The sequence below is a fragment of the Gorilla gorilla genome, chromosome 23 (assembly GCF_029281585.2).
Source record: "Gorilla gorilla gorilla isolate KB3781 chromosome 23, NHGRI_mGorGor1-v2.1_pri, whole genome shotgun sequence".
NCBI lineage: Eukaryota > Metazoa > Chordata > Mammalia > Primates > Hominidae > Gorilla > Gorilla gorilla.
The window spans coordinates 42,713,872-42,740,076 of record NC_086018.1 but is presented as its reverse complement, the minus strand read 5'-3'; the positions used below and the strand labels follow the sequence as shown (position 1 = coordinate 42,740,076).

Sequence of the window (26,205 nt, the reverse complement as noted above, 5' to 3'; positions counted from 1 at the left end):
TGGGGTCCAAAGTGGGTGCTTGAAAGGGCACGCGGGGTGGGCATCAGCACTCCAACAGACCCGCCTCTGAGACCTCCTACCAGGGCTTAGCTGCTGTGTGGTGTATACTTGCACACACACACATACACACACACACACACACATACACGCACACACATGCACACACACACACCCATCCACTCACGCACGCACACACCCCCCCCAAACACTTGTGCGTGCGTGCAGACACACACCTACCCACTTACACACACATACACACACACACACACAGACACCCAAACACATCTGAGCTCTCAGCAGGGGTGCAGTCAGGGTCACTGGGAAGCCTATCGTAACCCACCCTGGGTTTTCCTAAGTGCCACCTCCACCCCAGACGCTGTCACAGTGCAGGTGAGGCTCACATGTCCCGGCAGGCCCACGGACCCCAAGGTGGGGCTGAAATGCAGATTTAGGGTCAGCAGATGGGGCCAGGGCCTGAGATTGTGCATTTGAGAGGTAAGGGGTAGAGCATTCACGAGAATCCTGCACAAAACTTACAACAAGCACACAAAAGACAACAACAATAAAGCAGTTTCTAGAACCCCAGCCCTGGAGATGCAGAGGAATCCACCCCACTGGACACCCCGGTGTTGCTGATGGTAGACCAACCACTAACTAATTAACCAGCGATTTCACTCTTTTAACAAACCTTAGGGTGTGGGAGACAGAACAGCAAATGTTAAGAAGCCGTGTCTGCTCATTTCTGTTGTCAACATAATTTCATCGAGCCCTGACTCTGTGACAAGGCGCAGCTCTCCAGGAGGATGCCTTGAAGACCAAACAGGATGGAGCACACGGTCTCCCACGCCTCTTCCCTGAGTCACTCTACTCCTTAAAAGATAAATAAGGGCCGGGTGCAGTGGCTCATGCTTGTAATTCCAGCACTTTGGGAGGCCGAAGTGGGCAGATCACCTGAGGTCAGGAGTTCAAGAACAACCTGGTCAACATGGTGAAACCCCGTCTCTACTAAAAATAGAAAAATTAGCCAGGCATGGTGATGCATGCCTATAGTCCCAGCTACTCGGGAGGCTGAGGCAGGAGTATCACTTGAACCTAGGAGGCAGAGGTTGCAGTGAGATGAGATTGCGCCACTGCACTCCAGCCTGGGTGACAGAGCGAGACTCTGTTGGGATTACAGGTGTTTACCAATTTATAAGATGTCTGAATGCAGATCACCTCTGACATCTTTGGGAACAAGGCTAGGACACACACACACACACCCTCTTGGTGGGCTGCTGCTTTCTGGGAGTGGGAGTGCAGCCTCCTCACCTCCTTGGGGCCCCCACTGAGTCCTGTGAGCTGCTGCAGGGCCCAGGCCCAGCACCCACCCTCCTGGACTGCAGCCCCCCAATCTGTGGTTGGGGATGCTGCTGGCTGCTGCCCAGGGGCCTCCCCTCCTGCCCCAGGGCAGGAGGACTGAGAGCTTAGGGACCGCCTTGCCAAGGGCCCAAGTGCCAGCCAGCAGGGGCCACCAGTCCCTGGGCCACCCCAGGCCCGGCAGCATCCAGGGGCCAGGGATGCTCGACTCCCCACGATGGAACCCCCACCACTCAGGGGACAGAACACAGGGTCTAGCACCCTGGTGTGGACAGAGCCCAGACAGCAACTCCCTGCCACGGCTTCTGGTCTTTGGTCCTCCTGCCTTGAGGTGACCGCTGGGAACCCTTCTGCCCATGTTGCTAATGGTCACCCACTACTCCCCCCCTCAGGCCACCTCGGGCTCCATGATGGAGCTGGGAACCAAAGAGGTTGGTCCACGGACCTCCGCCTCATCAGCCTGGCTGAGTGGTTCTCAGACCAGGTTCTGGCTTTCTGTTCAACGACCACCTGTCCCCCAGGCCTGGGTCCCGAGGCTGCTCTTGCTCCCCTACTTGCCCAGCTGAGCCCTGCCTGGGGCACATTACCCATTCCGAGTAGCTTCAGAGAGCTCCACAGGGTTGGTATGCACCCGTATCACAGACGACAAAACTGCGGCTCAGCAGAGTCAGAAAGCCAGAGCTCCCCCTGCCCCCACCCCTACACCCTCCTATCCTGAGCTGAAGCAGGGGGGCCAGGTCTGCTTCTCCCACCAGAGAGGGAAACTCCTCCATCCAGAAGGCTCTGCTGGGAGACAGCCTGGGCCAGCTCCGGCCGTGACTCAGGGGTCAGGTGACGTCCTCCTGCTCACACCCAGCTCACACCCACCCTCTCCCTCCAATCACACCTGGTTCCCCTGCCCTGGGCCTGTCCTTCATTTGCTCAGCACTCCTTCCCCACCTCGAGAAAACGCCATGAGAGGCGAGCGCGTGGAAGGCTGCGGGGGTGGCAGATCAGCAGGTGAACGGGGTGTGGAAAGGTGCCTGCCGTTAGAGACCCCTCCACCCCTCCCCATGGAGGCCACGCTGACCCGATGCTTTAAAACGGCGGGGGTGGCCAGGGAAGGCTGCCCCAGGCTCAGCTCCTGCCCCGATAGTTGGGGTGCCCGTGGTGGCCTTTGGCTGTCAGTAACACTCGGGCCCCACTGACTGGGGGACAAAGAGCCCTGCCTGCTGCGGCTGATGGGGTATCCTGCCCACCTGAGAGCTCGGGGAAAGCCTGTCTGGGGATAGTGAGGCTGCAGGGGAGGTCAGAGCAGGTGTTAGTTTGTGCCTCCCAGGCCGGATGGCCTTCAGCAGGTCACCCCCGCCACCTGGACGCTTCTGTAGCACGGGAGGAGCTGGCAGATCCCGCCCCCACCCCTCCTTCCCTCCTTCAAAGGCTTCAGTGAGTCCATCCCTGCTAAGGCCAGGGGCAAAGTCAGGGCCAGACTCCTGTGCGGCAGGGCCAGCCCCACTCCCTAGCATCCCAGCCCTTCCTTCCACAACCTCCCGGTCCTCCCTTCAGGGACAGGGATGGTGGAGCAGTAGGGAGGCCTGGACAACAGGCGCAGGTCTGCCCCCTCCACGCAGACCCTGGAAACCTGCGCTCCCTAGAAGGGAGCGAAGGCCTGAGGGTGAGCACCCTGAAGGGGCGTCCCCAGGGCAAGCACTGCAGACATGAGCCAGGTTGACAGGTTTTATTCCACCCCCTTCCATCCCCATGGCCACCCCAGGCAGGAGGAGACAGGTGTGCTGGAGTCTGGTCACTCTGGGGCCCGGTGTGGGCAGAGCCCACCAGGTTCACATTCTCTGTGGGCAGGTGTGGACACCAGAGGGCTGGGGCAGGAGGAGCGTGGGAGCGAGCGGCCGACCCCCGTCTCTGACCCGGCCCCTGGGTAAACGCCGACTCAGATGCCTGAAACAGACCTGGGCCGAGCAAGGAAGGCTGATGGTATTTCCAACCAAGACAGAAGTACAAAGTGACCGAGGCCAGTGACGAGGCCGACAGGGCTGGCGGGCCAGGACGCAGTAAAAAAGTCTCACTCACACACACGCCACATGGACACCCCCGCACACAGGGACGTGTCAGTAAAAACTCAAGGCCAGCTGTGAGGCCTCACACAACACTCTGCCGGCCCCCAGAGCCCTCCAAGTCGGACATGCCAGAGCCCCGGCCCCGGCCAAAGTCAATGAAAATCCCTTCAGAATCCGAGTCCACGGACTCCAGGATCTGGTCCACCAGGTTCTCCGGGCTGGAGCGGGGCAGGGAGCTGCGGATGGGATCCAAGCCCTGCTCAGGGGGCTGGGTCGTGGGGTACAGTCTGCTGGGGCAGGGCCCTGAGTGGGGCGCCGGGGAGGACCTGAAGGTCCCGGTGGGGCCCTGGCCTGGCGGGTCGGAGAAGCCCTGAGGCTCGGGGCAGGACGTCATCTCCGACACAGAGTGCCTGCGGATGCTGGTGCCGCCGGCCGCCGCGCCCTCCGCCTCGTGCTCCTGCACGGGGTTCAGCAGAGGCGTGTTGTAGCTCTTGGAGCGCACCACGGGGTTCTTGGCCAGCACATCCCCCGAGCGGGAGCGGCGGAGGAGGCGCTTTTCTGGGGAGAGACATGGGCACTGTCACACCAGAGGCCACCTGGGTCCCCGCCCACCTTGGCACCTGCTGCTCGCTGCACACTGGGTCCCTGTGCAGGGGCAGCTGCAGGGAAGGCCCGACCCACGCCGATCCCGGGCCCAGCTCAGCAGGTCCCACCGCCACAAGCCCCGACACCAGCTCAGGTTCCAGTCTCTCTTCCCCAGCCTAGGCCCAGCCTGGTCACACAGGACCTCAAGTCAAATGCCTGGGTTTGAACCTGCACCCTGCCAGCGACCTGTGTTTGACCTTAGGTAAGTTACCTCACCCCCCGTGCCTCAGTTTCCCCACTTGTGGAAGTGTATGGACTTTGGCACCTGCTGGACACCTGTACTTTCCCAGGCAGGCGCAGCCCCTGCCCCACTGGAGCTGGTGTCCAAGGGGATGGGGGGAGGGCCAAGAAGCCCACAGAGGTGAGCCATGGGGCCAGGTTGTGGGGCTGTGATGGGAGCAGATGGGGACAGGCCCTCCATGTAAGGTCAAGGTGGGGATTCCATCCTGGGGATGCGGGGAGCCTGCAGCCAGGCAGTTGTAAATGGGCCTCGCTGGCCGCTGCGTGGAGAGTAATAGACTGTGGGGGCCGAGGGTAGACGTGGGGACCCAGGGAGGAGGCCCCTTGGTTCATCTGGGCCGGAGGCAGTGGCACGGGTGGCCAAGCCTGGTGGGGGGGCAGGGTTCAGGCTCCCATTCAGGACCCTGCAGTCCCAAGAGTGGCCACCAGGTGGCAGGCGACACACACGAGCGGCTCAGGTGTCTTTCCCGGACCAGAGGATGGGGGTCCCATCAGGCAGGGGCTGGGGTCCTGCCATCCAGGGCTACACCAAGCCTGGGTGGCTCAAAGTTCTCCAGCAGCCAGGGCACTGCCTGAGCTGAGACACACCAGTGGGCAGGTTTTACACCAGCAGGTGGGGATGGGGAGCCCCTCTGGATGAGGAGGGCATAGTCCCAAGTGGGCCTTGCCCCAGCTCTGTCCCCTCTGCCTGGGATGCTCCCAGCCTCCAGCTAATGGTGGGTTGTGGAGGGGACTCACTGGTCGGCCTCCCCCGCTGGAGGGGAAGGGCGTGGGCTCGGGCTAGGGCACAACAGGTACTCAAGGGACATTGCTGAAGGAACCCAGAGGCCCTCCGTCAAGGGAGCAACGTGGCCAGCTGTGCTGGACGCACCAGGCAGTCCCGGGATGCTGCCCACAGGGCTCACCCTGCCCACCCCCAGGCCGAGTCCCTCCCAGCCTGGGTCCCCTAACTGAGCCAGGAGTCCTCAGGCTTTGGCATTTGCATGTTCCGAGCACTCCGCCTGGCCCACTTCTGACTTTCAAGACTGCACATGAATGTGCCCTCCTGGGGAACACGGAGATCTGGTGGAGCTCTCCAAGGTGTTGCCACATCACTGCTCAGGGTGTGTGCCCACTGTCACGGATCCCCACGTCCAGGCCAGCACATGGCAGGCTGGGGGCTGCTGCCCGGCTGAGAACCAGTCTGGAGTCAGATCCTGGTTCTGTCGTGGGGCCTCGGCTTGCCCATTTGTTCACAATGGATGGGGCCCGTGGTCACCCCTGCCCCAGCCCAAGGCCCAGGCAGACCCCTACCCAGGATGCAGGAATGGGTGAAGGGCCCCTCGCTGGAGTGGAGGCCGTAGGTGCCCAGGTATGGCGACACCACCTTCTGGACCAGCGTCTCCAGGCGCAGGTAGTCCTCAGTCACGCCCCTGGACTCATGTACCCCCTGCAGGAGAGTGGGGCAGGGGGTAGGGGGTCATGCACCCGAGCTTGGTGGCTCCAGGCTTTCAACCATATGTCCCACCCACCAGACAGCCCGTCCTCTGCCTCCCGCCTCCCCATTCCCACAGGCTCTCTGTCCCCATGGCAGGGCCCACGGTGGCCTCCCAGCCCCTCTCAGAGCATGTGGCCTGAGTCACTCTGCTGCTCACAGCAGTGTCGTGATCTGGGAGACCATGGTGTGCCCTGGAAAAAGGCCCTGTGGCCAGATGAGATGGGTGTTCTGCACCTTCCACCCCTCGGAGGGGCCCTGTACTCAAGAGTCCTAGAGGCTTTGGACAGTCTCTCCAGAGACACTGGCTGACCCCACGCAGGGAGGGCCAAGCTGCTCACCTGGGGCTCCCTGCCCCATGGGGCCAGGTGCAGTCCCCATCCATCAGGCACCTCCTCACAAGCCCCACTCTCTTCTTCCCATCACTGGCTCACGCCATCATCTCCCCTCATCCGGAGCTCTGAAGGGCTCACCGCTACCTCCAGGTGTATTTGAGCCAAGGCCCGGGAGATGAGGCTGCTCACCCAGCTGTGCGCTGAGCTGGGACAAAAGCTCTGGGACCTCAGCACCCAGCAAAGAGGGCTGGGAGAAAGCTGACTTATAACGAGTGCTTGCACTTATTAAATAAGTGAATGAATGAGTTAATGAATGAATGAATGGAAGACAGCAGGCCTCAAGGGGCTGTCAGGGGGTTCAGGGACAAGATACAGGGGGGTAGAATTTTTTTTTTTTTTTGAGACAGAGTTTCGCTCTGTCACCAGGCTGGAATGCAGTGGTGCGATCTTGGCTCACTGCAACCTCCGCCTCCCAGGTTCAAGTGATTCTCCTGCCTCAGCCTCCCGAGTAGCTGGGACTACAGGCATGCATCACCATGCCCGGCTAATTTTTGTATTTTTAGTAGAGACGGGGTTTCGCCATGTTGGCCAGGATGGTCTCAATCTCCTGACCTTGTGATCTGCTCGCCTTGGCCTCCCAAAGTGCTGGGATTGCAGGCGTGAGTGACCGCACCCGGCCACACCCAGGTAGAATTGTAAGTGACAATCCAGCCAGCCAGAGGCGAGGACTAACCCAGGACTCTTGGGATGGCTGTGGGAGGCCACTCCAGGCAGGGAGTGAGGCACGGTCCAGGCTACGTCCCTGGGGGTGAGCAAAGTCGCCTGAACTCTTGGGGTTTCGGGGCTGGTACAGGCTCCTATGTCCCGGCCTGTGTTACAACAAGGAGTGGGTGGGACTCCACAGGTGCCCTCAGTAAGGTCACCTACACTAATGCAGGGGACCCCACGTGTCCCTGGAATTGTCTGCCTGTAGGAGCAGTGACTTGGTCATGAATGACCAAGTCCTCACCTGTCCTGCCAGGGAGGAGGCCTCCCTCTGTTAAAGACCGGGAAGCTGAAGCTGACACAGCAAAGTCCCTCAAGAGGCCCCGCTTCAACCCAGCCAGGCCTGACCTAAACTCTCTCAACTTCCACCCAGGGCAGCCCCCACCTTGCACAGCTCCACACTGGCCGCCCCTTCCTTGCTCTGGTTGCCCTGTGAGGGTCCCGAGTGTCCCCACAGACCCTAATTTTAAAAGATCTTCACGGGGATTCAGAACGATAAAGAGGGCTTTGCACCTGCGAGAGCCGGGGTGGGGCTGGGCTCCCGCCCTTGTTAGCTCATAGCAAGCAGGACTTGGGTCCCCTACCTGTAAAATGGGGTGGCCGGCAGTGACTGTGTGGTCCTGCGACAGTGCGATGCGCCGGCCAACTGCAAAGTGTGGTGCCTGGGAAGGGCCGTGTGTGGAAACCCCTGGCTTGTGGTGGATGCCACTGGGGGCCCCACTCCTTTCTGGGGCAGGCACCCCTCCCCACCTGCTGTGAGGGGGGCTAACAGCTCTCAGAGTGTCTTCCCCAGAGCTGACCCACTGACGAAAGCCCTCTGGGGCAGAAATGACTGGGATGCTGTGTGTGTGTGTGCATGCGTGCAAGTATGTGTGTAGTGTGCATGTGTGTAGTATGTGCGTGCGCACATGTGCGTAGTATGTGCGTGCGCACGTGTGTAGTGTGCATGTGCGCATGTATGTGTAGTGTGTACGCGTATGCACGTGTGTAGCATGTGCGTGTGCACGTCTGTAGTGTGTGTGCACTGTGTAGTATGTGCGTGCGCACGTGTGTAGTGTGTATGTGTGTGCACGTGTAGTATGTGCATACGCACATGTGTGTAGTGTGTATGCGTGCGCACGTGTGTAGCACGTGCGTGCGCACGTGTGTAGTATGTGCGTGTGCACGTGTGTAGTGTGTGCGTGCACACAGGTATGTGTGTAGTGTGTATGTGTGTGTGCATGCTGGGGGTGGGCACAGCCCCAGGCTGGCCGATACAGGGTGTAAAGGCCCAGCCCTGTGCCCAAGAGGAACGGGTCTGCCGCTTGAGCTCTCCTGAACCCACAGCTCTGACCAGCTGCTCCCCGGTCCCTGGCCCTGACAGGCTTCTCCTCTGATCGGGCCCTTCCTTAAGTCTCGTGCCCCTAAATCCTCATCTCATGCTCTGCCTGTGGGGACCTGAGCCCAATTACTGCCCCACGGTCCCCATGCCTGACCCTGTGCCCACTGTGCCCACCTGCAGCACCAGCAGCATCTGCACGATGGCAGGCGGCACGCGGGCGTGGGCCCGGGCCAGCGCATCCTCTAGCTTCACACTGAGGGTGATGGCGTTCCGGAAGTGCAGCAGGGCCAGCTGGCGCACCGATGGCTCCTTGCCCTGTGGACGGAAGGCACCCCACCCCACCGGCTGTGGTCACATGCGTCCTCATCTCCCCTCTCCCGGTCCTGGGACCCCACAGGGGGAAGAGACCTGCCGACCCTCAGGCCCCTCCACCCTGTTCTCCTCAGATGACCCCGTCCCAAGGATAGAGGGCCCCTTCAGTTTCCTCTGGCAGTGAAAGGGTTACTGTCACAGAGCCCCTACGCTGTGCCTCGCTGCTGGGGGATTCACAGGGAGGGAGGTGTCCATATCTGCAGCTTGGAGGGGTGGAAACAGGCTCTGAGCAACTCAGGTAGCCCAAGGAGAGCAGCACAGAGCAGAGCAGCACAGAGCAGAGCAGGTGTGTGTGTCCCCAAGCCTGGCGGCCCCCCTCTGTAGAGTGAGGCCAGGGTGGGCACAGCAGGGGCACTGGGCTTCCCTCCCCAGGGCTGGGCTGCCCACCTGCACCGGGTAGAAGATGGCCTGCAGCATGGGCAGCACGTCACTGAAGAAGAAGTCCCAGGTCTCTGCCAGTGAGTCCAGCAGCTTCTGTCCTGTGGGCATGGGGGCCATCACCACTGGGCCTGACTGGCTCTGGCAGACGCCTCCACTCACCCAGGATGGGTCATCAGAGGATGCGGGAGTGGAGGGCCTGGGCTCAGGCCCCTGGCGGCACCTGCCCAAGGTCGATGTCCAGCTCCACAGCTCAGCTGTTCTATGGCCCTGGGCCCACTGCTTAACCTCAGTCTTCCATTTATAAAATGTGGCAGTAAAGGGATTGGCCTCCCAGAGCTGAGGGCATGAAATGAGCCTAAGGCACAGGGAACTTGGCTCAGGGTCTGTTCCTGGCAGATGACAGCTGCCAATTCCCAGGCCTTTGTCACATACCAGACCCACACAAGTGAGAGCCACACAGGTATACACCTGGCACAGGTGAGACGTTCACAGGTGAGACCCCTACACGTACGCCTGACACAGGTGAGACCCGCACAGGCACACTCGGCACAGGTGAGACCCGCACAGGTACACTCGGCACAGGTGAGACCTGCATGGGGGAGACCTGCACAGGTAAGACCCACACAGGTACACCTGGTACAGGTGAGACCTACACAGGTGAGACCCACACAGGTATGCCTGGCACAAGTGAGACCCACACAGGTGTGCCTAGCACAGCAGTTTCAACTCACATCCTAGTCTCATCAGATCCTCCTAACAACCCGGCTAAGCAGTTGATTTCACCTACCCACCGACCTCCTCCCTCCTTCCCCCACACTATCTGCCCCTCCAACAAACACTCACAGAACATCTACTCTGTGCTAGCGCTGATGCTGGTCACTGGGGACCCAGCTGAGCCCCAAACAGCTGCCCATCCATCACGTGACAGGGAAGTGGGACACTGAGCAGGATCATAAGGGCAGTGGCCAGGGGTGATCGACCCCCCACCAAGCAGACAGAGGCTGAGCCTCCGAGGAAAGGGTGCACCACAGTCAGTGGCCCAGAGGACCCAGGGCCAGGCCAGCTCTGCCTGTGGTCAGGTCTGGGGATCCACGGAGACCACTTCCAACAGCAGCACCACGTCCAAGGGAGAAGAGGGTGCAGAGGGTCAGGCAGGGAGGGCTTCCTGGAGGAGGAGCATCCAAGCTGGCTATAGGAGCTGGGCTTGCCAGACGTAGTGGTATGGGGACACATCTTGACAGGTGAGTCTCTGAAACAGATATGTAGGTAGCAGACATCGGGACCAGCTCTGCAGGATTTCTGCTGGCCTTGGGAGGAACGGTGCCATGCACCGGGTGAGTGACCCTTGTGGGATGGGGACAGCTGCCCAAGCTGGCTCTGGGTTCCAGTGGGAGAAGCAACGTGCAGAACCCTTGGCCTTTCTGCCTGGACTGAGCGGAGCTGGGATGAGGGCTGCTGGGTCCAGGGATGCACAGTCCAAGGACGTGTCCCCAAGGCCTCTGCTGTCCCCTGGAAGCCAGACGAGCAACTGGCGAGAGAGATCTCGGTGTGGGCGCCTCTGAGTGAAGAGGGAAGCATTGCCGGCTGTCTCTCAGGCTGCGCCCCCGGCCAGAACTGCTTTGAGGTTTCCATGGGAATGCGGAGGCTGAACAGGGACCTTTGCCTTTTTCTCACTCTCTGGGCCCTGCCCCCACTCCCGGAAGCCCCCAGGTTCATGTAGGTTCGAGGGCACTAGGAGTGGGACCCCACCAGGGGCAGCCCCGGGGGCTGGGACCGAGCTGGACTGGGCCCCATCTTCGGCTCCTAGCCCGGTGGCCAGCCCTCTGCCCTCCCGGGTAGCCCACACCTGGCTCTGAGGGCGATGGGGGTCAGCAGGAATGACCCGGACGGACGGATCCTCACCGCCCCGCCGAACTGTGCCCACACACAAAGTCCCTTCAGTTCCCCTCTGCCGCGGCAGGAAGAAAGGCAGCTCAGTGCCCGGGCTGGCCGGGGGGTGGCTCTGGGCACCGGCCAGGCCCGCGTTCTGCTCAGTGCAGGCTGTTCTCCAGCCCACGGGGCGGAAATGCTGCAGAAAGCAGATGTTGTAAAACAGAATCCAGGCCCCAGCTGGAGACACATGGTGACGAGAGGCCAGGAAGGGCAGCCTCGTGGCTGTTGGGGCTCTCTGCCGGGGACTGTCCTGTGGGGGCTCCTCTGTGGGGCAGTAGGGTTAGTCGGAGGCAGGCATGGGGCGACCCCAGGAAGTTCCTCCAGGCGGACTCAGTGGCATCCTCTGTGAAAGGGGCGTGATACACGTCCCCACGTGGGCAGGTCGAAAGCTGAGATGAAACAGCACCGGGCGTTTGCTGCCGGCAGGACGGGGCCGGGTGTGTGCGCGCTGTACCTTGGCTCCAGCCTGGCAGTAGCAGGGGCTGATGCAGGTGAGCGGCCCCGCAGTAGCCTTGGCTCCACGCTGGCTCCCACTCTGGGGTTCTCGCTGTGGGCGCAGGCTGGTGTCCGTCTTTCCTTTCTTTATCCGAGTGCTGAGGGCCCTGTGCAGGCCCTGGAAACGAACAACCCTGTTTCAGCCCGTCAGGAGACTCAGGAACAGTGAGGAGCGCAGGGCAGTGACAAAAGCCACGCGCTGGGTGGGCCAGGTCAAGGGTGCCTGGCACAGGGACGGCCGAGGCACAGGCATGGAGGCAAGCGTGTAAGGCAGCACAGCTGGGTCACGTGACCCACACCTGGTTTGGATTCCCTGGTGGATGAGCGACGGCAGATCCCAGGGCCCAGCAGAGGACCAGGAGCTCCTGCCCAGAGTTCCCAAGTTTCTGGCTTCCAAGGAGTTGCCCGGCTGCAGCTGGAGCCGATTCCCTTAAGCCACACACAGAGGCCATCAAACTACAACCCCGGCCGCGGTCCAGCCTTCCTCCCCTTCCTAGGGAGGCAGCCCTCCACCTCAAGGCCGCTCCTTCAGGCTCTCCGCTTCCAGGACCGGCTCTGCCCAGGGGCTGAAGTCCAAGGCCTCCCTGGAGGCTGAGAAGTGGCAGGGGGCAAGGTCCTGGGGCTTCCCCACAGGGGGCCATCACCCACCTCTGGTAGAGGCTCTGTAGGGACAGCTGCAAGGAGCAGGCTCAAAGTGAAGAGCTCCCAGTAGAACCCAGGCAGGGGTAGGGAGCAGGAAGGGGGAGGCCCCTGAGGCCGCCCATCAGGATGTGGAGGTGGCTATGTCCCCACTGCACGGGGCCGAAAGGGACCACACGTTCCCCTGAACAGACCACACTTTGAGGCCCTACTCAAGGGCCACTGCCTCCATGCAGCCCTCTCTGTCAAGGTGAAATGAACCCTTTCTTCCCCAGGACACTCCTTCACAATGACATTAATCACACTCAACTGTCACCCTCGGGTCCGTGTCTGTGTCCCCAATTGGGCTGTGAGTCCCTGAAGGGCAGGGCCAGGGTCTCCTCCCTCTCTGGGCCCCCAGAGGTCACCTGGGCCTGACATGTAGAGAGCACTCAAGTGGACAGAGCCTGTTCAACCCCACATTGCTAAGACAGGGGTGCTGAGGCTGGAGAGGAAACCCTGTGTCTGCAGCTACATGGGAACTGGAGGACAGGGCCCTCAGACTCCCAGCCTAGAGCCCAGTGCCTGTCCCTGAGGCCTGGGGAGGCCAGGAAGGGCTGGCGAGGCGGAAGAGGATGCTGGGCCTCCCAGGGCTGCCCTCTGCCCCTTCTGCTGGGCCTCCCAGGGCTGCCCTCTGCCCCTTCTGCTGGGCAGGCACCCCTGCTGGGAGGCCTGGCAGACCTGGCTGCGCCAGGCAGAGCTCCATTCAAGCCACACAAAACTCCCTTCTCCGAGAGCCCCGGCTCCCCTGGGCCAGATCTGGTGGGAGGTACAGGCACCACCAGAATGTGCCGCGTCAAGCGAGGGGCGTGGGCGGCCATCTTCCTCAGGTGCCAAATGCTCACAGCTCTGTCCTGCCAGTCTAGATGCTGCCTCCTCCAGGAAGCCTTCCCAGAACCCCCATGTCTCCCCGACGGTCTGATGGTTTTCATGGCCTCTCTTTGTGTTCCTGTCTTGACTGGCCCCACCCAACATGTTCAGTGGACGTGAGGAAGGACCATGACACGCAGCTCCAAGGTCCCCTGGAACACGCCAGGCCTCCGGGCCTGTGTCCTTCTCTGTGGAGTGGGCTAATAGCTCTTTTTCCCAGGGTCAGAGGGAGACCTGGAGGGGGAGCCTGGGGCAGCAGAGTGAAGAGTATGGGTTCGGGAGCCGGTGGCCCGCTTGGCACCCTGGCCTTGCCACGGAGCAGCGGTGTGGCCTGGGCAGGACACCGTGCCTCACTTTCCCCATTCATTCAGTGCTAACAACGGTGGCTTCTTCACAGGGTTGCGGAAATCAAAGGAGTTAGTAGATGTGAAACACTCGGGGCAGTCCAGCAGGGAGGGACGCACACGCCCGGTGCCCAGTGCACAGGTGCTCAACACGCGGGTACAGTGCAGGCCGGATCCCAGCACAGCCCGAGCAAAGCAGCATCCGCGGGAACTGAGTGGACCCCCTCACCTGACCCCGCTCCCAGGGCAGCTCGCTCCTGCAAGGATGCGCACACTGCTGCTGCTGCCCAAGGCTCTCGGCCACGGGAAGCCCAGCCTGCACAGTGAGGCCGGCGGGGACCTCTGGGCCGTGAGAAGGGCAAAGGGTGTGTGCCCTAAAGTCAGGCAGACCTGGGTTTGAGTCCCCCGCCCCTGATGTGCACTGTAGCCTTGGGCAAATCACTTATCACCACTGTGCTCTCCCACTCAGGAACAATAACCTGAAGGTCCCAGTGGGTGGCTGTGAGCCTCGACAGAGAAAATTCAGCTGAGTCCCCTACCCTGTCCCCTCCTCTGTGAGTATCGGTGACCTCAGCCCTAACCCACTTCTCCTCTGACCCCCAAAGACCAGGACAGGGGCTCTCCCAGGCTGCGGGGACAGAGCTCACTAGGGCCAGAAAGTCCCGTGGGCAGGGAGGGGAAGCAGGGGGCTTTTCCCCGACGTCTCATAGCCCTCCTGGGCTCCAGCAAGTTCGGGGGGCAGACCCTCTCCCAGGGTCCCCTCTGGGTAAGGATCTCGGCCCTGCTGCCCTAAGGCTATACGTGTTCCTTCCAAGCCCTCCAGACCAGAGAGCCACACCTTGCACCAGAGGCCCCCAGCACGAGGCCCAGCAGTCCAGCAGCCAGCCAGGACCCAGCATGGCCCAGAGTGGCCGCCAAGGGGCCCACACTCACCCTCATAGAAGCGAATCTTGTCCCGAAGGATCACCATGCCTTTTGTCAGCAGCTGGTTCTGAAGGTAAACACAGAGGGGCTGTCACCGCCCTTGTGGATGCCCTGGGGTGTCCTGGCCAGCAGGGCCCCCGAGAGTCCATCCACCAGTGAGCAGCCAAGGCTTAAAGGGGGAGGAGACTCACTGAGGTCCCACAGTCCACCTGCTGCAGGGCCTGAGAATCAGTTCATCCAGGAGGGCAACTGACCCAACCCCGGGTTGTCACGAGACAGGAGGTGGTCACACAGACATCCCGAGAGGCGGGCAGGGCCTAGAGCTCCTTGCACTGGGCTCAGCTGGGCAGGCAGAAGCCTGGCATGTCCCACAGTGAAGAAAGGACTTTGCATCAAGAGGTGACTCTGATTACCCAAGGCCGGGCCCGTCAGCTGCCATCCTACCTCAGGGACCCTGGACGCACTGCCTGGGGTGGCTCGGCCAAGAACCACGCTGTGTGGTCTCAGCAACCCAAGCACCCGCCAACGAAAGCATGGACCACAAAATGCAGCCCATCTACACAAAGAAATGAAGCACTGGCTTGTGCTCCAACAAGAAAGAACCTGATGCTAAGAGAAAGAGTCCAGACAAAAGTCCGCACGCCGTGTTAGGCCACCGATATGAAATGTACAGAATTGGCTGGGCGCGGTGGCTCACGCCTGTAATCCCAGCACTTTGGGAGGCTGAGGCGGGCAGATCACCTCGAGGTCAGGAGTTTGAGACCAGCCTGGCCAACATGGTGAAATCCTGTCTCTACAAAAATACAAAAATTAGCTGGGCAAGATGGTGGGTACCTGTAATCCCAGCTCCTGGGGAGGCTAAGACAGGGGAATCGCTTGAACCCAGGAGGCAGAGGTTGCAGTGAGCTGAGATTGCGCCACTGCACTCCAGCCTGGACAACAGAGCAAGACTCCATCTCAACAACAACAACAACAACAACAAAACAAAAGACAAAAAACAAAAATTAGCCAGGCGTGATGGTGGGCACCTGTAATCCCAGCTAATCAGGAGGCTAAGGTGTGAGAATCACTTGAAGCCAGGAGGTGGAGGTTGCGGTGAGCTGGGATCACGCCATTGCACTCCAGCCTGGACGACAGAGTGAGACTATCTCAAAAAAGAATTCACCTCGTCTTATCATTTAACCTCCACAACATTCCAAGTGGCTAGATAAGGAACGAGGCAGGTCCTTGGAACTGCAGGCAGACAGTTGGGGAGCCAGCGCTCCACACCCCCGGGGGCAGGTGAGCCCCTGTACTTTCTGGCTGGCTCATGAGGCAGACCCAGCCTGGCTGGAGCAAGACCCACCTACCTGCAGGTACTCCGTGAAGAAGGACCCCAACTCTGTCTTCAACAGCTGCCTGTGGGTGGGAGGTGAGACAAGAGTAAGTCCCAGACCACACGGCACTGGCATGGGGGACCCAGGGACTGGGGTGGGGCCTCCTGGGCAGGGGGAGACCAGCATGCTCAGCCCAAAAACATGGGTAGTGGACAAGTCCCACTTGTCCAGACCTGCAGGGGCTGGGTCGGCCACACAACCGGGGCCTCCATGGTCCGCAGTTGCAGCTCATCAACTAGATCCTTGCACTCATGTCACAGCAGAGGAAGCCAAGGGGTCCTCAGAGGGAAGACAGTGGCCTCTGCGTCTCACACCTTCTGGAGAGACACCTGGCAGGGCTGGGCCTGCAACACTTGGTTTGCTCCTGCCTTCCACCTGCCCAAATCCCGGATGCCATGGGCTCCTCCTCTCTCCCCCTGCAGAGCTTCTTCCCAAGTGTTTACTCTTTATTCCAGAGAAGCTCATTCAGTCTTCACCAACCCAGCTGCAGGCATTCACTGGGCTTCCCCTTTTATTACAGGGGAGGCAAGAGAGGCTCGCAGAGGTCAAGACACCAGACCAGGGCCACATGGGACACGCCAGAGCTGAGATCTGAACCTCCACCTTGGCACTCAACACTGACAATTCCTCCTTCCCTCCCTACATACCTCCAGGGCCTGAGAGAATGGGAGCACCACATTCCACACCAGCCAGGCTGAAAGTACACAGGCACTGTCAGCGCTGAGGCCCCAGATATGACCTCCCAACAGTCTTCTGAACCAAATACATCAGAAATCTTGCTTTTTAGGTTGCTATTCCCTTTAGGAAAACTTTTTTTTTTTTTTGAGACAAAGTTTTGCTTTGTCACCCAGGCTGGAGTACAGTGGCACAATCTCAACCTAGAGGTTGTGGTAAAGCCGGGTTCAAGCGATTCTCCTGCCTCAGCCTCCTGAGTAGCTGGGACTACAGGCATGCGCCACCAGGCCCAGTTAATTTTTGTATTTTTAGTAGAGACGGGGTTTCACCATGTTGGCCAGGCTGGTCTCGAACTCCTGACCTCAAGTGATCCACCCGCCTTGGCCTCCCAAAGTGTTGGGATTACAGGTATGAGCCACCATACCCGGCTTAGGAAAACTTTCTAATCAGTCCTGAATTACAGGCAGTCCTCTCTTTGCATGGTTCTGATACACACACGTTTCAGTTATCCTGATTAAGTACAAGCTCTGCTGCCCGCTCTCCAGTCCACGAATCAAAATGTAGATAACAGATGTGTACAATGATCACTGACCAATTGCAACACTTCTTTCAAAGTCAGTCTCTGATTGGTCCCTAAGTATCTGTCAGCAGTTCATGCATAGACAGCAAATTGTGACCTGTGTTGCCTCCTTCTCTGCCAGTATGAAACCCATGTGGCATTCTGTAAAAATGGATACAAGAAAAAGCAACTGGCCAACACAGATGGAAGTGCAGCAAATCAATGAAAAATGATCATGTTCTGAACGGGCAAACACTGCTCAAAATACTATGTTCCCACTGTTTTATTTTCTATTTTTATTTTTGGAGATGGAATCTCACTCTGTCACCCAGGCTGGAGTGCAGTGGTGCGATCTTGGCTCACTGCAACCTCCACCTCCCAGGTTCAAGTGATTCTCCTGCCTCAGCCTCCCCAGTAGCTGGGATTACAGGCGCATACCACCATGCCCAGCTAATTTTTGTATTTTTAGTAGAGACAGGGTTTCACCATGTTGGCCAGGCTGGTCTCGAACTCCTGACCTGAGGTGATCCACCTGCCTCGGACTCCCAAAGTGCTGGGATTACAGGCGTGAGCCACTGCACGTGGCCCCAATGTTTTAAATTATAGTGCACTAAATATTCATTTTACTATACAATCTTTTTCATTTCTCTGCATGGTTACAACCAAACAGTAAAATATGTTGGTTACGTTTATAACCAATAGACCAATAGTACAACAGCTTTCAATGTTCTGACAAGCTTTGGCCAGGTGTAGTAGCTCATGCCTGTAATCCCATCACTTTGGGAGGCCAAGGTGGGCAGATCACCTGAGGTCCAAAGTTCAAAACCAGGCTGGCCAACATGGTGACACCCCGTCTCTACTAAAAATGCAAAAATCAGCTGGGCGTGGTGGTGGGTGCCTATAATCTCAGCTCCTCGGGAGGCTGAGACAGAAGAAATGCTTGAACTCGGGAGGCGGAGGTTGCAGCGGGCCGAGATCGCACCACTGCACTCCAGCCTGGGTGACAGAGCGAGTCTCCATCTCAAAAAAAAAAAAAAAACAAAACACTTTTTAAAGATTATGGAACAATTGTCATTTTCCCCGTGGTTTACTAAGATCACACAGTTTCAATGTGTAGTCATTTTGGAAGCCCCGCACTGTGGTGCAAAGAGAGGACTGGCTGGAGTTTTCAAAAGCAACATGCTGGGAAAAAAAAGCCCAAATAAGGCTTGCTTCCTGCAAGCTGCCTACCCTTTTCACTGTGCCCCTGGCCACCAGGAGTCGGAGGGTGACAAAGTCTCCTGTTCCTGCTCCGGTGAGCTCTCTTAACCATGGATCTGGGGGGACTGGTGGAGGTGCAATAAACATACCATCCCCCCATACACAGTGAGTGCATGCTCTAGTCCTCAGAGGCCGTTTTGGGGTGGCTGTACTTTTTATTCCTGGAGAAGCTGTAGGCTGGACCCCAGTTCAGGGCTGGCTGCCCCCACCATGCCATGGGGTGTGGGATCTGGGAGCTAAGTGAAGCCCAGAGACGTGGCCTGGGCTGAGGGAACCAGCACTCAGGTGCTGGGATGGAGGTGGCTCCTGCTCCCTGCACCTGGCCGTCACCAGAGCCTGGGGCTCGGGCAGTACTGCAGGTGCACGGGAAGCACACGGCAAAATACTAACGTTCCTGCACAGCTCTGTGGGCAGTGCTGAGGCAGGCCAGTCACGGGCCTCCGTTCACAGCCACCTGACAGGTGATGTTAGTGTCCCCATTTCATGGATGGGGAAGCTGAGGTTCAGGCTAACAGCGCAGCTGAGTGGTTCCAGCCCTGGAGCCTGGCCCTGCTCCTGGCCAGCAGCTTCCCTTAGTAACAGGACCGGCGTTGAGGCCCAACATTCTCCCTTGCACAACTGTGAAATCAGTGCAGTGGCATTAACAAGGCTGAGGTTCACCCTGTGATCACAGACAATGGTGCCCTGAGTGACCCTTGGCAGGCAGCCCCCGCCCCAGCAGTCCCCCCAACCTTCTCCCACTGTCCCTGTGACCTGTCCTCTGGTCCGCCAAGGACCAAGCTGTGACCTCAACCTCATGGAGTGATCCCCACGTCCACGCAGCATCTGTCTCAAAGTTACCGCAGGCATTACTTGCAGGGCCACTTTGAGTGATGCCAGAGAGCAGGGCACCAGGTGAGAAGGGAGGGTCTTCATAGAAGTCATGAGGCTGAACCTGAGGGCGTCTGCTCAGCAAGTCAGGGCTGGAGGGCAGGCCCCAGTGCTTGCTAGCACGCCATGTGACTCTGGACGAGACCCCTCCCCTGTCTGGGCCTCGGCACCCTTGTCTGTGGCCTGAGATCCATGTGAACATACAGCAGGAGGTGAGGCAGGAGAGTAGGGTCTGGAGGCAGGGAACCTAAGGCCAATTCACACTGACTTCCTAGAACTAAATCCAAAGGAAGACCCCAATGTTCCATGCCCAAGTAACAAAAGGACCGGAGGCTACTTCCTTTGCAACCCCTCTTTTCCGCACGGCAGATGAAAAACTGCAAGGACCTCTGATTCGTCCCCTACCACAATTGGTTGGGCCAAGTCTTCATTTGCATAGGAGTATAACTTTGTAACTTCAGCTTCTGATGGGTCACTTTCCACAATCAATCGGATGTTTGCACAGGGTGCTTCACTTCAGCTTCTGATTGGTCGCTTTCTGCAACCAATCACACTGATTGCGGGCCACTACTTCATTTACATAGGGTGTACACCAAGTAATGGGAAACCTCTAGAGGGTATTTCAACCCCAGAAAATTCTGTAACCTGGCCCTTGAGCTGCTTGCCTGCTCCCACCCTGGGGAGTGTGCTTTCGTTTTCAATAAATCTCTGCTTTTGTTCCTTAATTCTTTCCTTGCTTTGTTTGTGTGTTTTGTTCAATTCTTTGTTCAAAGCGCCAAGAACCTGGACACCCTCCACCGGTAACAGAGGGTCCCGGGGGTCAACTGGGATCAGGAGCAGCTGGAGCTCAGAAAAGCCTTCCTGGTCCTCTCCCTGCCCATGATGAGTGCGGGCGTGAATGCTGACGAAGGAATAAGTGAACAAATGAATGCCTCCTTCAGGACCAAATGGCCCCTCGGCTCACAATGGCTGGAAATCCCGGAGAGGCCCTAACAAAGCCCTACCTGGGGTGGCTCCAACCCTCTGGCCACCTCTCCGGCTCCCCTGGCCTCCTCTGACATTTCCTCTCACCCAACAGCTCACACTGAATGAACTCAGCGCACTCCTTCTCTGGGCAGGGGTGAGGGGCATCACTGGCTGAGCATCCCCCCATTTGCACGGTGCCCACCAACTCTCCCGGACCCCAATGAGAGCACAGACACAGCCTCAGATCTGAACTGAACACAGGCTGAGGATGAGTGGCCGGTTCAGGACCCACTGCCCCTGGCCAGGAATGCTGCTGAAGGCCTTGTCCACCTCTCAAGCGTGTAAGAAGTGGGTGCTCACAATGAATGCTAAACGGACGGGCAACTTCCACTTGGCAGCTGCCAGCACCTGGGTTCCCCTCATTCCTGACCTGTGAGACCCCTTCCAGGCAGAGGAGGGGTCGCACACCAACTCCAGCCATGCAAAAGCCCTACAAGATGGGAACCATGTTCACTCCAGAGATGGGGAGACTGAGGCTCTGGAAGTGCACTGTTGAAGTCAAAGGCTGGATCAGGGAACCCAAGGTTGGAGCCCTAGTCCTGCAGATGAAAAACAGGCATCCTTCCTACAGAACACGAAGAGAGGGCCTGCCCAGTCCAGGATTGTGGGAAACTTCAAAGTCAAGTGGCTTAAATCCGAACAGCACCTCTGGCCTGCACGTAAGACCTGCTGCTGACAGGCTGCGGGCACGGCCACCTGGCCTGAGCTGAGCTGAGCATGGGCTCCCTGACAGTGGGAGGGGACCACTCCCTAAGGGGAACCCCAAGCCAGCCCCATGCATGCTAGGAATAGAGGACACCATGCCAGGGAGGGAGAAGAGGGGGTGTGGGTGTCCTCATATCACAGGAGGGGAGCCCAGGGGATGAAGCTGCAGCAAATCCCAGGCCCCAGGGGCTAGCAGGCCACAGAGGGGACAGCCTGGGTGTAACCTGGGATGTCAGCCTCAAGAGAGACAGCTGTGGGAAGGGTCTGCAGGGCCAGAAAGCAGAGGCTGGGACACCCCATCCAGGGGGTGTGCTGCTTCCTGGGAGCAGCTAGGCCAGCAGGACCTGGTGCTGGAGTTGGGCAGGGACAGATCATCTGTGACTTGGCCAGGAGCCAGCAGGAGAGGCCTTACAGGGAGCAGGTGGCCCCAGCTCCTGTCCATGAACTCCTGCACTAACCTGAGGACTCAGATGCACGCTTCTGACGGTCAAAGGCAGAACAGTACGAGCCACATGGGATGCCAGAAGAGAGGCTGCCCCAGACAGACGCCCCGGCTGTATTCTGCAGGGACAACACAGGCGGCACACAGCAGCCCAGGCCACTAAGCACAGGGGAAACGGACCTCACGGCTGAGCACAACGAGGGCGCCCAGGGCCTCAGATTCTGTCTAAGAGGGTGGGTCACATAGCAATGACATGTCAGGGATAATGTCATCCAAAGCCATCAAGTTAAAAAGAGGTTTGGGTCCTTAAATCCGCAGCCCTCTGGACAGAGAGTGACTTATTTGTTAAGATTTTTTTCTTGTTTTCTCAGCCAGGTGCAGCGGCTCACGCCTATAATCCCAACACTGAGGCAGGAGGATTGCTTGAGCCCAGGAGTTTGAGACCAGCTTGGGCAACAGAGCAAGACCTCATCTCTACAAAAAATAAAAAAAAATTAGCTGGGCCTGGTGCTGGATGCCTTTAGTCCCAGCTACTCAGGAGGCTGAGGTGGGAGGATCACTTGAGCCCACAAGTTGCAGGCGGCAGTGAGCTATGTTCACGCCACTGCTCTTCAGCAACAGTCGAGACCTAGTCTCTTAAAAAAAAAAAAAAAAAGAAAAAGATTTTTCTCTACCTGTAAAAATGATTATGCAAAGTGTGTTCATTTCTGTACCTTAGGAGGAAAAAAGGTGATCAAAGGATGGGATCAAGAAAATAGCTAGACAACTGGACATTATACAAATAAAAACTTTTTGTGCTTCAAAGGACACAGAAATAAAGTGAAATGACAGCTCACAGAATGGGAGGAAAGATTTACAAACCAGTATCTAACAGACTCTAGATCCACAATATATAAAGAACTCTCATAGCTCAATAATACAAAGACAAATAACCCAGCTGAAAAATGGGCAAGGGATGGGAACAGACAGTTCTCCAAAGAAGATATCCAAATGACCAATAAACACCTGAAAAGATGCTCAACATCATCAGTCATCAGGGAAATGCAAATTAAAACCACAAACAGATGCCACTTCTCGGAATGAAAGCACTGGAAATTAACATGTGTTGGTGAGAATGTGGACAAACTGAACTCTCCTGCCCTGCTTATACGCTGCTAAGTGGGACAGTGAAACGGTACAGCCACTGTGGGAAAGGAAAGAGTACCTCAAAGAGATAACCACAGAGTCATCATGGGACCCAGCAATTCCACTGCTAGGTATATGAACCTAAGAGAAATGAGGCCAGTTGCGGTGGCTCAGGCCTGTAACCCCAGCACTTTGGGAGGCTGAGGCTGGCAGATCACTTGAGGTCAGGAGTTCAAGGCCAGCCTGGCCAACACGGTGAAACCCTGTCTCTACTAAAAATATAAAAATTAGCCAGGCGTGGTCATGCACACCTGTAATCCCAGCTACTCAGGAGGCTGAGGCACAAGAATCGCTTGAACCCGGGAGGCGGAGGTTGCAGTGAGCCAAGATCGCCCCACTGCACTCCAGTCTGGGTGACAGATCAAGACTCAGTCTCAAAAAAAAAAAAAAAGATGAAAACATGCATCCACACAAATTCTTGCACACAGATGTTCACAGCAGCATTATTCATCACAGCCAAAAGGTAGAAAGAACCCACGTCCATCAGCCGAGGTGGATGCACATATGCTGTGCTTTCCATACACACGATAGAATATGACATGGCATGAAAAGAAGCGAAGCAGGCAGGCTGGGTGCAACAGCTCACGCCTGTAATCCCAGGACTCTGGGAGGCCGAGGCAGGTGGATCACCTGAGGTCGGGAGTTCAAGACCAGCCTGACCAACATGGACAAACCCCGTCTCTACTAAAAATACAAAATTAGCCGGGCGTGGTGGCACATGCCTGTAATCCCAGCTACTCAGGAAGCTGAGGCAGGAGAATCGCTTGAACCTGGGAGGTGGAGGTTGTGGTGAGCCGAGATCACGCCATTGCACTCTAGCCTGGGCAACAAGAGTGAAACTCCGTCTCAAAAAAAAAAAAAAAGCAAAGCAGGGGTAAGTGCTCCTCCCTGAGTGGATCTCAAGAGCACTGCACTGAGTGAGAGAAGCAAGGCGTGAAGGGCTACCTGCTGTAACTCCACTGATATGGAATGTCCAGAATAGGCACATCCACAGACAGAAAGCTGTCTGTGGTCAATGCCAGGGCTCGGGAAAGCGTAATGAGGAGGGGCTGCTAAAGCTTTCTTGCTGGGGTGATGAAAATCTCCTGGATACCGGGCATGGTGGCTCGCGCCTGGAATCCCGGCACTTTGGGAGGCTGAGGCGGGTGGATCATCTGAGGTCAGGAGTTTGAGACCGGCCTGGCCAACATGGTGAAACCCCGTCTCTACTAAAAATATAAAAATTAGCCAGGTGTGGTGATGTGTGCCTGTAATCCCAGCTACTCGGGAGGCTGAGGCAGGAGAATCGCTTGAACCCAGGAGGCAGAGGTTGCTGTGAGCTGAGATCGCACCACTGGACTCCAGCCTGGGCAACAAGAGTGAAACTACGTCTCAAAAAAAAAAAAAAAAAAAAGGGTAAGGGGGACCATTTGGAGGCTGGTGTAATCAATGTCTCTAGTAACAGATTCTCTCACGGGAGCAAAGCTAGTGACCAATTATGGATTTAATGTATAATTAAAGTCCTTTCATTTTTTTTTCTTTTGAGACAGGGTCTTACTCAGTTACCCAGGCTGAAGTGCACTGACATAGTCTTGACACACTGCAACCTCCTCCTCTGGACTCACATGATTCTTATGCCTCAGCCTCCTGAGTAGCTGGTACTACAGGCGCCTGCCACCATGCCCAGCTAATTTTATGTATTTTTGGTAGAGACAGGGTTTCGCCGTGTTGCCCAGGCTGGTTTTGAACTCCTGAACGCAAGCAATCCTCCTGCCTCGGCCTCCCAAAGTGCTGGGATTACAGGGTGAGCCACTGTGCCCAGGCTAATGTCACTGAATTTAATGTGGCCACACCGTCCAGAAGAGCTAGCGTAGGGCAGAAGCTGAACAACCCAGTGGCCCTGATGTCAGGGGCTTGAGCTCCAGCTCTATTCATTATTAGCCCTGTGACCTCAAGCAAACCACGTCAACCACTCTCTGCCTCAGTCTCCTCACCTGTAAAATGGAGATAACAAGGCATCTACTCCTCAGGGCTGCAGTGAAGAGTGGATGAGTATTTTTTTAATTTACTTTTAAAAAACGTTAACACATATTAATAGAGAAGGTGTCTTGCCATGTTCAGCCCAGGCTGGTCTCAAACTCCTGGCCTCTAGCGATCCCCCTACCTTGGCTTCCCAACGTGCTGAAATTACGGGCAAGAGCCACTGCTCCAGGCCATGGACGGGTTTGGTGTGAAAAACTCCTGTTCTAAGGCTGGCACAGAGCAAGGCTTCAGTAAAAAGACCCTGCTATTATTCCTTAAACATTCCAGCACTTCATTCTGAACTGACTAAAAAGAAGTTGCCCCAAATAACCTAACTGTCCAGGGGCTCGAAGTTTAACACAGCCCCCGATTTTTACCCATTTCTTGGGTAGAATCCTGGGGCTGGCGAGGGAAGCCTGGGGCCCAGGGCAGCTTCTCTGAGCCCCCACCCCCAGCACACACTCCTGGGGAGGCCGCCTGCTCTATGTCAGCCCTGTGGAGAGGCAGCAGCAAGAATCAGCCAATTACCAATGCTGTTCATGCCAAGGAGGGGCAGGGGAGAAGGATGTCCAAAGCTGGGGACTGTGCCTGCTGCCGGATTTGTAAATTTAACAGTAACTCCTTTTGTTGTTGTTTAAATACCCAGCTGGCCGGGCATGGTGGCTCACACCTGTAATTCTAACACTTTGAGAGGCCGGAGGTGGGAGGATGGCTTGAGCCCAGGAGTTCGAGACCAGCCTGGGTAGTGAGACTCCCATCTCTGCAAAAAATAAAAAATTAGCCGGGCGTGGTGGTACCTACCTGTAGTCCCAGCCACTCAGGAGGCTGAGGTGGGAGGGTTGCTTCAGCCCAGGAGGCGGAGGTTGCAGTGAGGTGAGACTGCACCCCCACACTCCAGCCTGGGCAAGAGCAAGACCCCGTCTCAAAAACCAAACCAAACTGCCCCCCACCCCGCCCCCTGGCAGGTCCTTTAGGCTCCTGTTTCCTGAAGCAGAGGCTCATCAGGAAAATGAGCTCCCAGAGCCCCACCCAGGGGTGGGCCAGATAAGCCAGAGAAAAGCAGGACACCCTGAACAAGCAGCATGTATTGGGCCTCAGTTTACCCACATGTAAGGGCCCCTTCAGCTTTGCCACACAGGGTGGAGGGAGGTGCCTGCGTATGAAAGTCTGGCCAGTCCACTGACTCTTCTCCTGAATAACAAGGGGAAGGGTGACTGCCTATTTTGCCAGTATTCTTTTGACACAGGGACAAGGTAACAGGGTCAAGGCCAAAGGAAATAGCACAGAGCTGGGAACTGCCTCCTTGGAGCAGCTGTGTGATCTGGGGCGAGTCACTTGACCTCTCTGAGCTTTGGCCTCCTCCACTACAAACGGCAACCCTAGACTCCCTTGAAGCTCCTGCCACCTGGCTTGGGGCAGCAGCTAGGTGGGTGTGTGTCCGGCCTGCTGCTTCGCAATCCTCATTTCCCGGCTATTCACAGGAAACGAGGGGTGTTTGGCAGGGCTGGAATTGCCTTCCCGGGAATAACACTCCCGTCATTAGGCAGGTGGGTCCTTCCTCTTTAACAGAATAAATATCCTTCACGATGCTCAGCACCAGTGGGGGCCGTCAGCGTCATCTCCAGCGGCTGTCCAAGTCCCACCCTGCTTCCCCTTGAAGAACTTTCTCTGGGGCTGTGGGGGCGCAGGGCCACCAGGCCTGAAGTGGTTTGTGGAGGTCATGGCCCACGTGGCAGCTCGGGAAACCATTTCCTGGCCCCACGGCCACTGCTAACTTGGGCCTTACTCTCCTGTTGACAGATGGCCTCTAGGGGAGGAAGCACAGGCGTGGCTGGCGGGTCAGGGGCCTGACTGGGGCCTTCGACTCTGGGCCTAGCCCTCCCTGCCACTCAAGGACCCTGGCCCAAGGTGGGACAGGCA

The 26,205-nt window shown here is 57.6% G+C and overlaps 1 protein-coding gene across 3 annotated transcripts in view; it reads right to left on the bottom strand.

Moving 5' to 3' along the window:
* Positions 1 to 3,058: 3,058 nt before the first annotated feature.
* The window catches only part of PRR5 (proline rich 5), a 69,026-nt gene continuing 45,879 nt past the window's right edge, over positions 3,059 to 26,205 (bottom strand). For all 3 annotated transcript variants that reach the window (XM_055375369.2, XM_055375368.2, XM_055375367.2), the window contains 6 exons: positions 15,536 to 15,584; positions 14,196 to 14,253; positions 8,950 to 9,041; positions 8,365 to 8,505; positions 5,589 to 5,724; positions 3,059 to 3,968 (listed from right to left, as the gene is read on the bottom strand). In XM_055375369.2, the coding sequence (XP_055231344.1) occupies positions 3,493 to 3,968; positions 5,589 to 5,724; positions 8,365 to 8,505; positions 8,950 to 9,041; positions 14,196 to 14,253; positions 15,536 to 15,584 (952 nt within the window). In that variant the 3' untranslated portion in view covers positions 3,059 to 3,492. The remainder of the gene's footprint in view (positions 3,969 to 5,588; positions 5,725 to 8,364; positions 8,506 to 8,949; positions 9,042 to 14,195; positions 14,254 to 15,535; positions 15,585 to 26,205) is intronic.